The 17,481-nt window shown below is 33.8% G+C and overlaps 1 protein-coding gene across 2 annotated transcripts in view; it reads left to right on the top strand.

Annotated features, from left to right (window-relative positions):
• DPH6 (diphthamine biosynthesis 6) overlaps nucleotides 1-16,326 on the top strand; it is a 165,544-nt gene extending 149,218 nt beyond the window's left edge. Inside the window, exons 8-9 of one of the 2 annotated variants that reach the window (XM_045815932.2) lie at nucleotides 4,707-4,794; nucleotides 13,002-16,326. In XM_045815932.2, the coding sequence (XP_045671888.1) occupies nucleotides 4,707-4,794; nucleotides 13,002-13,031 (118 nt within the window). In that variant the 3' untranslated portion in view covers nucleotides 13,032-16,326. Of the gene's footprint in view, nucleotides 1-4,706; nucleotides 4,795-6,132 lie in introns of both variants that reach the window. The other variant, XM_045815925.2, reaches the window with a different exon arrangement.
• The last annotated feature ends 1,155 nt before the right edge of the window (nucleotides 16,327-17,481 follow it).

Raw genomic sequence — 17,481 nt, 5'->3', positions numbered from 1 at the left:
CCTGTTTTTCTGCTCTTCGCTAAGTCTTCCCTTTTTTTTCTTTTCTTTTTAATTGAACTATAGCTGACACACAATGTTACATTACACTGCTTTCAGGTCTACAACATAGTGATTGGACAAGTGTATAGGTTATGCTCTGCTCACAAGTGTGGCCACCGTCTGTCACCGTACAGTGCTACTGCAGGACTACTGGCTGTATTTCCTATGCTGGAAAAATCCCTCCATTTTTAAAGGTTTTTGCTGCCATTCCCTCTAGTGCATGTTCTCATTCTTGAACTCTTAGAACACATAGTTGTCACTAATAAATATTTGTTAAATATTTTTGAATTAATTTGTCATTTATTAGTTGTTTTTACTTATCCCATTTTCACTTACTTGTATGTGTTCCTTTTTAGGTTATAATTGGAGGTTATAGGTGGGACATATCCTAGTTTAGTGGAGAAAGCATGTCACCTATTACATATAAAATCTTTTCTCCTCTTTTAAATAGAAAATGTCCTTATCATAGCTACCTAATAAGCACTAAATGTGATACCGAGAGCAATATATATTGTACATTCTAAAACTGTATATAAATGAAAGTTATTTTATTTAGAGATGAAACAATTAAAAGATAAGTTTAGTTCTTGTAACTGTTTGTTAATAATTGACCATTAATAATGCTGGATCCTGTAACTTTGAATTCATTCTTTGGACAAATTAAAATTTCTCCTGTTCTATGGTCTGCCACAATTGGCATAAAACTAATTGATTACGAGGAATCCAATTTCAAATGTCTGATTCAAATTTTTTTAAAAGGTTTTATTTATTTATTTGACAGAGAGAGAGACAGTGAGAGAGAGAACACAAGCATGGGAAGCAGGAGAGGGAGAAGCAGGCTTCCCACTGAGCAGGGAGCCCCATGCGGGGCTCGATCCCAGGACTCTGGGATCATGACCTGAGCCGAAGGCAGACGCTTAACAACTGAGCCACCCAGGCGCCCCTGATTCAAATTTTTTGGATGAAAAGAAGATGACCTCTAAGGGGAGACAAAATAAACTTTGACTTGCAAAATGACTTGATTATTATTAGGGCTTTTTTTCCCCAAAAACACAGATTGAATACTACTTGTATAATGAAGTAATTTAGAGAAATCGGGGTGGTTCTGGAAGTTTATTACAAGACACATTTTGCCCCAATTAACATTTTTAAAATCTTGTAGGGAAGACTGATATAGCAGTCTTTGTCTGGAAGTAAATTTAAAAATTTTCTAACTAGAGCATTTTACAATTCACTTTTCATGTCAATTAGTGTGTGATTACTCACTTCTAGATAGAGATTTTTTAGATCAGAAAGTAAAGGTTTTTGGGGTTTTATTTTATTTTTTTCTGAGAGGACTTGAGAAGAATTACAGCTTAGGCTTTATGAAAGGAGGATAATTGTGGGACAATTGTAGGTCCTCAAATAAAGAGCCTACTTTCTTATTACTTCTTACTTTAAAATACATATGTGTGTTTATCAGACACAAGAACTGAACTCTTAATGTATTAATGAAAGTGATTTCTATTAATGAACATATTTTCAAAATGTCAGTATTTGATACATCCCTATCTTTCCATTTGAGTTATCAATATTACTATACTACTAATGTAAAGTTTTTATACATGGGATGGATGGAAGGAGGGAGGGAAGGAAGGAAGTACTAAATTCTATGGTTAAACACTTTGTATTCATTTTTCCCACCTACTCCTGTTTTCTACCCACTCAAGGCATAACTCAGTGCAGGGCATCACAATGTGGCATTTAGCAGTGGGGATGAATCAAGTGCTTATCTATCTTCTGACATCTATCCTGTATTACCTGGGGTTTATTGAAATTTATGAACTATTTTCCTTATATTTAAATTTTTAGACCTATTAAATGTTATCTTTATTATGCTGGCGATAGCATATGGTATTCTTGGTGTGTGTGAGCATGTCTATATGTGTATATGTACATGTATACATGCAGTGTACACATATGAGGAAGTATGTATTCATGAGAAGATAGGTAATTAAAAAATCAGTGTGGCTTTGTGAGAGTTCAATAGTTAGTGTGTAATATGAAGATACTTAACAAAGTTTCACTGTACAGCCATTTATTCAACAAATGTCTGATGAATACCAGGCAATGTACTCTGTACTGAGCCGAGAGGGGTGAGGTGGGGGAGGGTCAGACAAAGGTGATCAAAACTTGGTCCCTCTCTAAGAAGAAAGACAAGCCTACAAACACATAATTATAATGTAGTGGATGTGCAATGAAAAGGCTGTGAACACATTATGAAAGCACATAAAAGGAGAAAACTAGGACTGTTGGAAAATGTCAAGGAAGGCTTCACAGAAATGATACTGGGGATGTCTATGAGGATGAGTGTGAGTCACAGGGAATATCTGTATACAGGTGTCTTCTTAGAGGAAAGGTAGAAACAAACACCATGGCTGTCTCAAGAGATAATATCAGGGTTTTTTTGTTTTTAAGTGAGGGGGATAGGGCCTGACCTCACACCTTGGGACCCTGACCTGACTCAACTGTCCTTTTGAAGTTGTATCTAGGGGTAAGCTTAATGCAGCAGTGAAAGGGAACATGGGCTAACCCCCTTGGCTACAGAGAAGCCTCGGTTAAATAAGAGGTAGTGCCCCGACTGACTATTTGCATTAACAGGGAAAGGGGAGGAGAGTAGCCAGCTGAAAAGCTTTTTTGCCGTGGCACAATTTGTCTTAATTTTCTGGGTCACTCTGAGGATACTCCAACAGAGCCTACTCTAGGTTTCAGAGAAATCCATGAAGCAGACAGAAGCCGAAGATCCTTGAAAGTTGAGTTTCAGTTGAGTTTCTGAAAGGGAGAAGAAGAGCAAAAGTGGCATTATTCTTTTTGAAACAAAAAACTGTTCATTTGAGATCTAGTCTCTTCCAGTTGTCTGGCTTTGTATAAATGAATGAAATGGTGTTAGTCAATTAGAGATTATGGGTTTAATAGGATCCATAAAAATCATATTCTTCTTTATTTAGTGCTTAGAATATTCTATATTTTCTCTGGATAACAATCTTTACTCAGAATGCAATAATTACATTAATTAAAAGAGCTATTTGCTGTCAACCTTCTGTTCCTAGTGCAGATAACTGGCATGAGAAGGGAGGGCCTGAAACCCTTTCTAATGACATAGCATTGGTTCCAGGTTAATTATAGTTTTGGTGCACTCCATTGTCAAGGATATCAAAACCAGGCTGCCTAGATTAGGCATAATTAAGGTTCAAGGACAGTTTCCAAGGCTGAGATCAGGAACAGGGAGATTGAAATTTAATGTAAGAGTTAGGTTGTACATAGGAATTGGAATTTGAATCTGATCGATTAGCCAAGATACAACCAGAACAAGCAATTTTGGAGTGAGTAGAAAAAACAAGACTAGGGCTAGCAAGCCAGAGGGGCAGGTGTGAGAAAGCAAGGGCTCTTTACTTTGTCTTTCTCCTCCTCCTCATTATACCAAAGATATCTTTTGGTTGATGTAGTCTGTGAAGGCAGGTTATATTTTTCTGTCAGGATCCTGACTCTTTAATAATTCTGTTTCTTTTATAACATAAGTTGCTTCCCTTGTAATGTCACAGAAGCCCTTCTTAATGTTATTTTTTCCTAAGCATTAACCAGAGGCATATTTGATATTAAAGGTTCATGAATGGTAGTTGACTTTTTTAATCATCAAACATTTTTTTCTCTATCTCTGATCTTTCAAAGGGGAAAATAAACAGAATTTGTCCATGAAAATTTAATATTTTGGAGCCAAGTATTTTGAGGTTCCTTTTATTGCCACTAAATAACTTTACATTACAAAAGTTGACTGAAAAATACCTTAGATTATGGCAAAGTCAAATAAAGTAACAGTTTGTTTTGCTATTCTACAAAGGTTAAAATGCTAACAATGTATTAATATAAACAATAGAACTAGTTCCTAAGGCATTAAAGAGATATGGGGAAATTCTATTTTTAAAATTTCCGTTGAAATGCAAAACACTATTGCTTTCTTAATAAACAACAATAAAAAATAATTAGTTATTAGAACTTCACACATAATCTTAGTTATTCATATGTGCTTTACAGGGTATCTTTGATAAAAGTTGAGTTAATTTACATATATCCATATGGTGCCAGCAAGCAGTTCATACCGTTTTACCTGAATGTGGTAATTACTATGTCAGACAATCAATTTTAATAGCAATGATATTGCAGTGTGAAGAGTTCACCTAGAGCTTAAAACCGTCACCAGTACTGCTTTTGTGAAGGATAATTGAGATTTTGTGTGAAACACTGAATGAATTACCTTTTGAAAATGAAAGGAATAATGAAGATAAAGCGCTATTGTTTAATGGTTAGCCCCTACCAAGCAAATTTGTGAAAATGAAATTGAATAGGAATTTAAGTCTCAAAACTGTTCAGAGAGCTTTAGTGAACCTGAAAGTTGAACTGTGTCATTATAAAGACAAAAGCTTCCTTACTTTTTCTTGTAAATTTAGCATTCTCGATCCTTTTCCCAACTAAATATTGGATTATTAAAAACAGATATTAACCACTACATATTGTTTTAAGTGGAAATAAATACAAAAGGAGGATTTTTGGTCTCTTCTAGTCACTAGCAGAGAGCAGTCTGCCACAATTTATGTAGTAAATAAGCGCATTATAAAATTTTTGTGTTTTAGGGATTCATCAGAGGTGGTCACACATTCAGCTGATGCATTTGCACCTGTTGCTTATCTACGCTTTTTGGAATTGCACTTGGAGGACAAGGCAAGTAAATCTAAGATTCACTTTCAGTGATTTCAAGAGAAAATTGGGATATATGCATTGGCTCTGTATCTATAATTCTATAACAGATAAAAAGGGTTAAAAAAAAAGTCATTTTATCATTAGTGATTTTTTTTCCAGATCTTCAGTCAGTAAGAATTTTGCAGATGTTTATGGTTTTGAGAACTCTATATGATGCCTAAGAAATTACATTTCTGAAGAGTTTGCAATTCAGTTAAAAAGGGAATCATATATACATTAAGCAATGAGAAGACAAGAGAGTATATAACAAATATTAAATCACCTAGTAAAATAAGAATTAGTTCATTGTACATAAGCACGAAGGGAAAGGTTTGAGAATGAGTTGGAGCTTCATTATACAAAGTTTAAGAGTGGAGGAAAAGGAGAAATAAAAGCTTTTCCAAAAACATCCAAGAGAACAGAAGTACAAGTGAAAGATGGAAAGTGAAGCAAAAGTGTGATACAGAATTTTAAATACATTAATTGTCAAGATATAACAGAATGCCAATTTAAGGATGTCTTGTAAAGATCTGGATTAGACCCTTTGATTAAAGGGTCTGCTGGGTGTTGTATGTAAGTGTTGAATCACTGAATTCTACTCCTGAAACTAATATTGCACTGTACGTTAACTAACTAGAATTATACAAAAAACTTTCTAAAAGTCTGCTACTTGAAGTATAAAGGATAGAAGAAGTTTTCTGCATCTTTGGTGCGCCATCAACAAGTCTTGAGCATACCCAAGTTGTGTCTATATCTATGATAGGAGATCTGTAGAACCCAGAGGGTTTAATGAAGACTGGCAAAGGAAGGAAAAGAATAGTAACTCCAGAAATCAGGATGAAAGAGTTTCCAAAGGAAGAAAATAATTATCAGTGTCTAGAAAAATTAGGATAGACAGGATTGAAAGTAGGTCACTGAATTAAGCTAGAAGATGACATTGGTGACCTTTTCCCAAAAAGTTGGTAATCCTTGAGAAAATGAAGCTCTACTCTTCAAACATCCTTCATATCTAATGAAAGGAACCTCTTACTTTCTAGTTCTCTGCTACTAGTGCTGCCATGTGCACACACGCAAAGTAAAAAACATTGAATTTTTGTTTAGACACATCAGCCATTTTATGTTCAGCTTTACCCAAATAGGTCATTGTTCACCTTGTTGTTTTAGTATTTCATTTATTTTCACAGCCCATTTGCCCTCTCTAAGAAAAGAATGTTATTTTTTTAAGGTGGAATATTCACTGACACTGAATAAATACGGTGTGTTTTCCTCCTCCTTCTTTTTTTCTTTCTTCTCTTTTTTTTTTTTTTTTTTTTTTTTTAGGTGTCCCCAGTGACTGGCAACTACAGAACATCTAATTATATACATAATTCTTGAAGAACATTTTTGGACTTTGTTTACTAAGCTGCCATTTCTATCTGAAAAAAACTACATAGCATTTTCTCAACTATTATATCCAGTTCTTTCTCCGGATTATTTTTATTCTTAGAAATATAGATCTTTATCAGAAGAAGTTAATAGAAACATTGATTAATTGGGAAAATGTGAAAGCCTCAGTCATTATTATTGGTGACTTCTGAGGATTCTCTGACTTTTGTTACCATGTCCTATCCATGACCTGTACATGATATGTGCCCTTTTTCCCCCTTCTACTTCATCTCCAGTTCTCATTTCTGTAACATTCCTTTGCTTTCATCACACTGTTTTATTTTCCTCCTTCTCTCTTTCATGCTCTCATCTCTGCTAATTATATAATGATGCAGAGAGCATTTGAAAACCGGGATGAAAAGGCAATCACCTTACTTAGCCAATCAAGTTTATTCTACTAGATGTTACTGATGTGACTTGTCATTTCTGTTTTGATATAGTATTCATTTTATCAATAGTATTGGACAATCAGGAAGAATATCATTAAATCTTAGTGGTTATTTTATAACATTGAAAAATCCAATTTTTGTATCCAATGGGAAAAAGAGTCTTTTCAACAAATGGTGTTTGGGAAACTGGATAGCAACATGCAAAAGAATGAAACTGGACCACTTTCTTACACCATACACAAAAATGAATTCAAAAGAGATTAAAGACCTAAATGTGGGACCTGAAACCATAGGAATACTAGATGAGAACATAAGCAGTAACCTCTTTGACATCGGCTGTAGCAACTTCTTTCTAGGTATATCTCCTGAGGCAAGGGAAATAAGAGGAAAAGAAAACTACTGGGACTTCATCAAAATAAAAAGCTTCTACATAGCAAAAGGAACAATGAACAAAACTAAAAGGCAACCTAAGGAATGGGAGAAGATATGTGCAAATGACATATCTGATAAAGGGTTAGTATCTGAAATATATAAAGAATTTATCAAAGTCAACACCCAAAAAACAAATAATCCAATTAAAAAATGGGCAGAACACATGAACAGACATTTCTCCAAAGAAGACATACGGATGGTCATCAGACACATGAAAAAATGCTCAACATCACTCGTCAGCAGGGAAATGCATGTCAAAACTACAATGAGATATCACCTGTCAGAATGACTAAAATCAACAACACAAGAAACAGCAGGTGTTGGTGAGGATGTGGAGAAAGGGGAACCATCTTGCAGTGTTGGTGGGAATGCAAACTGCTACAGCCACTCTAGAAAACAGTGTGGAGATTCCCCAAAAAGTTAAAAGTAGAATTACCCTACAATCCAGCAGTTGCACTACTAGGTATTTACCCAAAGAATACAAAAATACTAATTCAGTGGGATACATGCACCCCAATGTTTATAACAGCATTATCTACAATAGCCAAGTTATAAAAAAACACAATTTTTTGGTATCTCTGCTGATCTTAGACAACTTTATTTTGAGTAGACTTAATATTTTTAAAACAATTTTGGATTCACAGAAAAATTGAGCAGAAGGAGCAGAGAGTTCCTGTATGCCCCCTGCCCTCACACATGCACAGCCTTCCCCACTGTCAACATCTGGCACCAGCGTGGAACACTTATTACAATCAATGAACCCACATTGATACATCTTCACCACTCAAAGTACATAGTTTACATTATGGTTTAGTCTTAATAGTGCACATTCTATGGGTTTGGGCAAATGCATAGTGACATATAGCCACCATATGGCATCATACCAAATAGTTTCACTACCCTAGAAATCCTCAGTGCTCTGCCTATTCATCCTTTCTTTCCCTTTTACGCCTGGTAACCACTGATCTTGTTACTGTCTCTATAGTTTTACCTTTTCCAGAATGTCATATAATTGCAGTCATACAATATGTAGCCTTTTCACACTGGCTTTTTTCGCCTAGGACTATGCATTTAACATCCTCCATGTCTTCATTAGTTTCAAGTGTTGAGTAATATTCCATTGTCTGGATGTACCACAGTTTACTTCTCATTCACCTACCAGAGAACATCTTGGTTGCTTCTACGTTTTGGCAATCACAAGTAAAGCTGCCCATGTTCAGGTTTTTGTCCTCAGCTCCCTTGTGTAAATACTGAGCAGTGTGATTGCCAGATCGTATGGTTAAGGCTATGTTTAGCTTTATAAGAAACCACCAAACCGTCCTGCAGAATGGCTGTACAATTTTATATTCCCACCAGCAATGAATGAGAATTCCTATTGCTCTACATCCCCACCAGCTTTCAATATTGTCAATATTTTGGACTTTTGCAATTCCAGTAGGTGTGCAGTGTTATCTCATAGTTGTTTTAATTTGCATTTTCCTGATGACATTTGACGTTGGCTGTCTTTTCATATGCTTATTTGCCCATTCCTGTATCTTCTTTGGTGAAGTGTCTGTTTAGATCTTTGCTCATTTTTTAATTATTTGTTTTCTTATTATTGAGTTTTAAGAGCTCGTTGTATATTGGATAGTAGTTCTTCATCAGCCATATCTTTTGCAAATATTTTCTTCCAGTCTATGGCTGTCTTCTCATTCTCTTGGCATTGTCCTTTATAGAGCAGAAGTTTTAATTTTCATGAATTATTAATTCTTTCTTTCATGTATCGTGCCATTGATAGTGTATCTAAAAAGTCATCACCAAACCAAAGGTCATCTAGATTTTCTTTTATGTTATCTTCTAGGAGTTTTATAGTTTTACATTTTACATTTGGGTCTGTGTTCCATTTTGAGTTAATTTTTATAAAGAAGTATAAGGACTGTGTCTGGATTCATTTTTTTGTACGTAGAAGTATAGCTGTTTCTGGCACCATTTGTTGAAAAGACCATCTTTTCTCCATTATTTGCCTTGCTCCTTTGCCAAAGATCAGTTAACTGTATTGGTGTGTATCTATTTCTGAACCCTCTATTCTGTTCTTTTGCTGTTTGTCTGTTCTTTTACCAATACCACAATGTCTTAATTACTGTAGCTTTATAGTTTGTCTTGAAGTCAGTAATGTCAGCCTTCTGACTGTTCTTCTCCTTCAATATTTTGTTGACTATCCTAAGTCTTTAGACTATTCTAAGTCTTTCCATATAAACATTAGAATCAGTTTGTAACTTGCTGACATTTTGATTGGTATTGCATAGATCAAATTAGAAAAAACGCATCTTGACAATATTGTCTTTCTACCCATGATCCTGGAATATCTCTCCATTTATTTATTTAGTTCTGTGATTTCTTTCATTAGTTTTGCTAAGACATTTTACTTGTCTTCATTATTATAACTTTTGTTAAATGTTGCCTTATTTAGGATTTTATTTTATTTTATTTTGCAAATGGCAAGCTTTGATATGGCATTCTTAGTGTGGAACCAGAGGGAAACAGTGAGAATGTCTTTCCCAGAAATCCCGTTGTGTCTCAGTGGCTTGGGCAAAGATTGGGCTAAGTCACCATCTTTACTCTTGACCTCACCCAGGTAATAGAGAAGGGTATGCTCTAGTGGGAAAACAAAGTGTAATTTCCAAAAGAAAGATAAATAAATGCTGGAGGACAAAATTACAGATACTTTTTACATGTTTTATCAAAATTACATTGCTATTGCAAATTCATAGTAAATTAATTAACATTCCACCCCAAATAATAATGAGATGTAGAATGTAGGACTTTGAATATTGCTCTGAAAATATGTATCTGTTCCCTAAATTCCTTTAATTTCAATTCACTCTATAACACATTTGCAATCTAGCTTGACCTCAGTTACTTTGATAAACTGCTGTTGATCTTTTCTCAATGTTCATAATCCATAATTAATCCTTTTCCTTGATAATATTGACCACCATCTCCTTGAAAAATTCCCCTGTAATGGTTATATGTCACTGTACCATTCTGACTTCTTCTGCTCGCTCAAGATTTCTTCTGTCTCCATCAGTAGTTTCTCTGCTTCTTACCTTCAACAAGTGATATACCCCAACATTCTTTTTAAGGTTCCATTTTTTTCTTTTTCTTTTTCCATTTTCTGTCTCTGGGATTTTGTCTTCTCCCACAATCTACTTTTCAGCTCTATGCAGATGATTCTAAAGTCACTCTCTTTCTGGTCTTCCTGCTGATATCTACACTTTCTCCTTATCTCTAGATCCTTATTTCTGACTGGCTGCTGGACATCACTGCCAATATGTATCAAGTTCATTGTGTACAAGCCTTTAACTCATTTTCTTCTCCAAGTGTACTTTCTGCCTGTTTTTGTTCCTTAACACAACTGTTGTCCCCCTAGTAACTCAGGAACAGAATATTGGCATAATCTCTTACAGCTATCTCTCCTTTACCATGACATTCAGTTGGTTATCTAATTCTTTACATGCTAATTCTCTAATATGTGTTTTACACCATTCCATCTCCATGCCCATCTCTCTAGTTAAAGTCATGTCTTGCCCAAACTCTTGGACAACATACAACTTCTTTAGGTGAACACCTTGCTTTCATTATCCCCATATTCTATTCCACTTCCATATTGATTTTTCTTCCTAGTTTTTGTGTCTCTGCACAAAAAACCATAATACAGCTACATTGTTTTCTAAATAAACAGGATGTTTAGCCATTAATTGAAGACTGTCTAACATGGTACCATAACATCCTTTCTCAGTCTTGCTCTCAGAAACCCCCTACATGTATCTTTTGCTTCAGTAGTACAGAACCATTGGATGGATGGATATTCCCTTACTCTGCCTTGCTCTCCTCCCTTGCCTTTGCTTATTCGATTTTATATGTCTTCCTTTCTTCTTCATTTTCTTTAACTGTTACATCCTTCCCATGATGCAAGCTTGAAATCAAATACTCATACATTTAGCCACACCAGATATACTGTCCTAATGCTTTGTTTTTCCTTTCTTGTGACAAATAACTTAATCAGCTTTATGTTTAAGGACTTATTTCCACTAAGTTGTAAAATTCTTGAGGACCGTTCCTTTTTCATTTTTATACTCTCTGTAACAGCTCTTAGTTCTGGAATAAGATTTTTGAATTTATAATTGGTTGTTATTTTCTTATTTCATTTTTTTCTTCTTACAGAATTTTATAGACATGTGCTTCCTTTCATGTTGCATACCATTTAACAAAAGTCACTTTCTTGTTCCTTTTTCTTTTCTCTTGTTGTTAGAGAAAAATGCTCCTAAAGCAAACTAGAATGTAAAATACAACCTCTAGACAGGTTGTTAGTGTAAAATTTAAGTTATCACTAAGATTTTCACTTTACATATGATGATCCTTAAACATATCTGTCTAATATTTAATCTATTTAAATTTTATCTTTAAGTTAAAATTGTAGCTATTTATGTGAGTATAAAATTGTATCAACTAAACAGGGGATCCCAAACAAAATAACTGAATAATGGAAAGCTCCAGGTTTAAAATGGGGAAATATATTAAAATTTCTTTGGGGCCTTGACTTTATTGCTTATGGCAAACTTGATGCTAAAATGTACCATTCATCACTGCAGTGACAGGCTTGAGAAAATGAAAAATACAAAGCTTTACATAAATCAGCCAAAAGATCATATTAAAATGCATAACCTTTAACAGAAGAATCAAGACTTTTACTTTTCACCATTCACAAGCTTTTTCTTCCTTATATAGTTGTTTTAGATTTTCCAAACAGCTTTATGAGGAATAATATTTCAAATTAATTGTTGACAAAGCCACTGCATTTTTAAAGAAACAGGTTCACAGAAATTTAGCCCCAGTTTTATTAATGGACTACTATTGCTTAGTACTTAATTTCGATTTTTGTTGAAATAACCTCATGGGACAATTATATATTTTACAGAATTGTAAAAGTCCACATTCCTAGAAGTTGTAACTTTTAAGGCTATCATAGTCTCATAGCCCATTCTTGGCTCTTTTCATTTTATTTGGCTTTATTTCAGAAATACCATCAAATACCTTGAAAAACTTTACAGCATTAAGCTATCTCTGTGGTTTTATCTTTTACTTCAGTCTAACAAATACCTATGACCACCTACTCTGTTAAAAAAAACTATTAGCCCCCCGTGAAATTCACTATAAATAAGGATAAATTACAGAGTAATTTTAAATCTAAGTTCAAGTCAAAGTTATTACAGGTAATCATTATTCCCAGCATGATGATTACAGTGACAGATATCTAGTCTATCTAGAGTGATGTGTAGGATATGATCCTGTTTTTCTGAAAAATATTGATGGATTCAAGGAGCTTATCTATTCATTTATATTTGAATGAGGATGGTAAGGGTGGGCACATAATAACCAGAGTGATAATATTGGCTAGGTATCTTGGGGGCAAGGGGCCTGAAGAGGAAAAACAGAAAACCTTAATATTTACATATCTATAATTTGTGATTTCTTAAAATGAGCATATACATGCAAATTTTAAAATATTTGATTAAGAAAATTAACTACAGGGGGTGAAGATGGGTGTAGTGAGTTCCAGTGCTAAATAAATATGTAAATGTTATTCTGCAACACTTTTGTAGTCTAGGTAGAAAGAGACATAAAAGGGCCTTTTAAAATTTTCCATAGAACTCAAGTGAAAACAGTACCTACAATGTGGATTGAAATCTAGTTGATCCTATGGTAAAGTCTGCGCAGAGAATGCTGGGGGAAGGATATATTTATATGTATATAAATAAAAGAGGACCGAAAGCATGACTCTTGAGTTTGTTATGCATGGGAATCTGCTCTCACCACTCACAGCAACATGTATAAACTTGAAGATCCATCCAGAGAGATATGCTGCCATTGTCTTTTTGCTACTTCAAAAATATTTCCTTACAGAAGGGACAAAGGAAGAAGGAAGATGAATGATGACTTACCAACATTCGAGTTGAGTACAGCTTTTCTACCCCACCCTCTCCCCCACCTTTGTCCTCAAGCTGAAGAGCAGAAAAATGATTTGGTAAGAAGGAACAAAGCATTTCACAAGCTTTAAATCCTAATTCTACAAACCTCAGTGATACAACTTGAGATTCAGAGAGATTTCAGCCTTGGGTACTACTAAGTCACTGCTGCTGCACGTGGTCATTGGAGCAGAGTAATAAATCAAGCATCACATTCACTCACACTTAGAGAGCTACTTGACTCATTTCTGTCGCTAATGCATGGATTTCAGTAGTAGCGACAACATATGACTCTGTCAAGAGGATCATACTGAACAGTGGGAAAGTGTTTTTTAATCCAAAAATCTGTTGTGGACCTATCAATTTGGGGGAGGATAATAAAAATAACCAATCAATTGATTTTCTTCTCTGCTTTCAAATTCTAGTTGTCTATATATTTTGTCCTACTATTTATTTAGTTGTTAAGCTCTTGTATGCAACTTGTTATTGTTATTGTCATTGTTGTTTTAAAAATAAAGTTTCCAATTGATGTTTTTATAAAGTTTCGCTTTGGTGATTTCTTATAAAAGAAAAGTGGAATACTGTTCATTTATTTAACACATATTTATTGAGTGCTTACATCGATATGCCTAGCACGAGGGATGCAATAGTGAACTAAATATCCAAAAATCATTTCCTTTATGAACCTTTTATCTTATGGAATGAGACAAACAAATAAATGTATAAAATAAAGGGGACAGTGAGAAAGTTGCCTCACTGTCCATAGAAATGGGGATTAGATTTTATGGAGTAAGCATAGCCTGAGAATCCTGGGTTTCCATGGTGACAGATTTAAACCCAGATTGAGAGTAATAAGACCAAACTTTTTGTTCATATGAGAGATAGTGGTAGTGAGCTTGTGAGAAGCCTGTAGATACAGCCAAAGAGTGATTCAGTAAATTGGATAAAAGTTCCAAAGAAAATATTAAGAATGAAATATGGAGAAAAACAAAGGAAGTATACATTAGAGATTAAGAGAAGTAGAAACAATGAAGTGGTCTAGAATGCATGTAATTAGTGTCAGAACGAAAGGAGAGGGATAATGGGAAAGGTGCACTATTTCAAAAGATAATGGCTGAGAACTTTCCAAAGTTGATGAAACACACCAAGGTACAGATTCAAGAGATTTAATGAACCCTAAGCTAAATTTAAAAATCCATATTTAGGCATATGATGATGAAACTGCTAGAAACGAAAGGTAAAAAAATTGGTAACAGTTAAAATATGTTAAAAACAGGCTACTTTCAAAGAACCAACTGTTAGAATAAAACCTAACTTTTAAACAGGAAAAAAAAAAAGAAAAGAAACCAAACAATGGAATCATATATTATGTAATACTAAATGAAAATAACTGTCATCCTAGAATTCTGTACCCAGCAAAAATATTCCTCAGACATAAAAGTGAGGATACTTTTAGGATGACGGTAATGGATTCATCAAAATTCATTGATGGTATGTTTATGGTTTGTCCATTTCACTATAATTTGTTTCCTCAAGAAATAAGCAAATATTTAATTCTAGCTAATAACATTCATGTTAAGGTCTTTAATGTCCTTTGGTGTGGGTCTGCTAGTAATAAATTTTCTTAGTTTTTATTTGGAACTTTCTTAATTTCATTTTTGCTTTATCCCAACATTTTACTAAGGAAAATTTTAAACATACAGAAGAGTTGAAAGGAAGGAGAAATAAAGACCTTCCCAGACAAACAAAAGCTGAGGGAGTCCATTACCACTAGACAAGCCTTCCTTAAAAATATTGCTAAAGGAAGTTCTTTAAGTTGAAAAGAGAAAAAAAGAAGAAGAAAGGACACTAGACAGCAACACTAAAGCATATGAAAATGTAGAGCCTTCTGATAAATGTAAATATATAGACATACAGAATCCTATAATAACTGTAATGGTGGTGTATAAACTACTTTTAATTCTGATGTGGAATTTTACAAATAAAAGTAAAAAATTACTATAACACTTTGTTAAAGAATACAAAATATACAAAGGTGTAATTTGTGACATTGGTAATATAAAAATGGAAGGGGAAAATTGTAAAAGAGTAGAGTTTTATATGTGACTGATGTTATCAGTTTAAATAGATTATAATAACTGTAAGATGTTTCATGTAATTTCCATAGTAACTGCACAGAAAATACCTATAGAAGATGCATAAAAGTAAAAAAGCAATCAAAGCATGTCCCCCAGCCCCCCAAAATTAACAAAACACACCAATGACAGCTGCAAGACGGGAATGACAAAATAACTACAGGACATAAAACAATTAACAAAATGACAGTAGCAAATTCTGCTCTATCAGTAATTACTTTAAATGTAAATAGATTGAACTCTTCAATCAAAGACATAGAGTCCCTGAATGGATAAAAAAAAAATAAAGTATAACTATATGCTGTATACAAGAGACACATTTTAGATATAAGGACATACATAAACTGGATGAAAGGATGGAAAAAGATATTCCATGAAAATGGTAACCAGAAGAGATCAGGAGTTGCCATATATATCAGATAAATAGACTTTAAGTCAAAAATTGTCACAAGAGACAAAGAAGAACATAATATGATAAAAAAGTCAATTAACAAGGAAGGTACAATAATAAATAAATATGCACCTAGTAGCGGAGTACCCAAATATATATAGCAAACACTGAGAGAACTGATGTGAGAAATAGACAGTAACACCATAATGGTAGAGATTTTGGTACCTCTCTTTCAATAATGTATAGATAAACCAGTTCAAAGATCAATAAAGAAACAGAGGACTTGGACAATACTATAGACCAATTGGACCTAATAGACATAAAAATAGCACTCTACCCAATAACATCAGAGTACGCATTCTTCTCAAGCACACAAGAAACATTCTCCAGGATAGATCACCTGTTAGGCCACAAAACAAATCTTAATAAATTTAAGAAGATTGAAATCATATCAAGTATCTTTTCCAATGACAATGAAATGAAACTAGAAATCAATAGCAAACTAGAAAATTTATAAATCTGTCAAAAATTACACTCTTGAACAATCAATAGGTCAAAGAAAAAAATCACAAGAAATTAGAAAATATCTTAAGACAAAGAACAAAACCATACCAAAACTTATAGGATACAGCAAAAGCAGTGCCAAAAGGGAAATTTATAAAGTGAACAGATACATTGAAAACAAAAGATCTCAAATCAACACCCTAACTTTATACTTCAAGGAACTAGAAAAAGAACACACTAAACCAAAAGCTAGCAGAGGAAAGGAAATAATAAAGAATAAAGCAGGGAAAGAAAAAAAAAAAACTAAACAAAAGAAAGACTAGGAAAAAATAGAAAAAAGCCATGAAACTAAGGTGTGTTTTTTTTTAAAGATCAATAAAATTGACAAACCTTTAGCTAGACTAAGAAAAGTAGAAGACTCAACAAAAATAAAAAAATAATGGAGAAAATAATCCAACTACTGTAGCAGAAATAAAAAGGTTCATAAGAGACTACTATAAACAATTATATGCCAACAAATTGAATAACCTACAAGAAATGGATAAAACTCAAGAAATATACAACCTATCAAGACTAAATCATGAAGAAATTTTAAGTGTGAGCAGAACTGTATCTGGTACAGAGATTAAATCAGGAATCAAAACTTCCCCACAAAGAAAAGCCCTGAACGAGACGGCTTCACTAAAAATTCTACCAAATATTTAAAGAATTAACATGATTTCTTAAACTCTTCCAAAAAAGTGAAGAGGAGGGAACACTTTCAAACTCATTTTATGAAGCTGGCATAAAATCAGGCAAAGATACTAAGAAAAGAAAACTATAGTCTTGTATCTCTGATGAATAGTGATACAAAAATCCTAAACAAAATATAAGCAAACTGAACTCCGTGATACATTAAAAGAGTTATACACTATGACCAAGTGAGATTTATTCATGTAATGCAAAGACAGTTGAGCATATGAAAATCAAACAATATATCACATTAAAGGACAGTAACTACATGACTTAATTGATACAGAAAAAGCATTTGACAAAACTCAACACCTTTTCATGATGAAAACACTCAACAAACTAAAATTAAAAGGAAATTACTTCAACATAATAAAAACCATAAATGAAAGCCCGTGAGCTATCATTATTCTCAATGGTGAAAAACTGAACACTTTCCCCTATGATGAGGAACAAGGCAAGGTCCTCTCTCACCGTTTCTATTCAACATAGTACTAGAAGTTCTAGACAGAGCAATAAAATAAGAAAGGAAACAGTCATCCAAATCAACAAGGAAGAAGTAAAATTTTCTCTGTTGGCAGATGACATGGTCTTATATGTAGAAAACCTTGAGGATTTCGCTCAAAAAAAATGTTAGAACTAATAAATGAATTCAGCAG

Source organism: Ursus americanus, chromosome 36, assembly GCF_024610735.1.
Source record: "Ursus americanus isolate L20-20 chromosome 36, mUrsAme1.1.p, whole genome shotgun sequence".
Classification (NCBI taxonomy): domain Eukaryota; kingdom Metazoa; phylum Chordata; class Mammalia; order Carnivora; family Ursidae; genus Ursus; species Ursus americanus.
The sequence above is the reverse complement of the archived record's forward strand: the minus strand, read 5'-3'. Positions and strand labels throughout refer to the sequence as shown.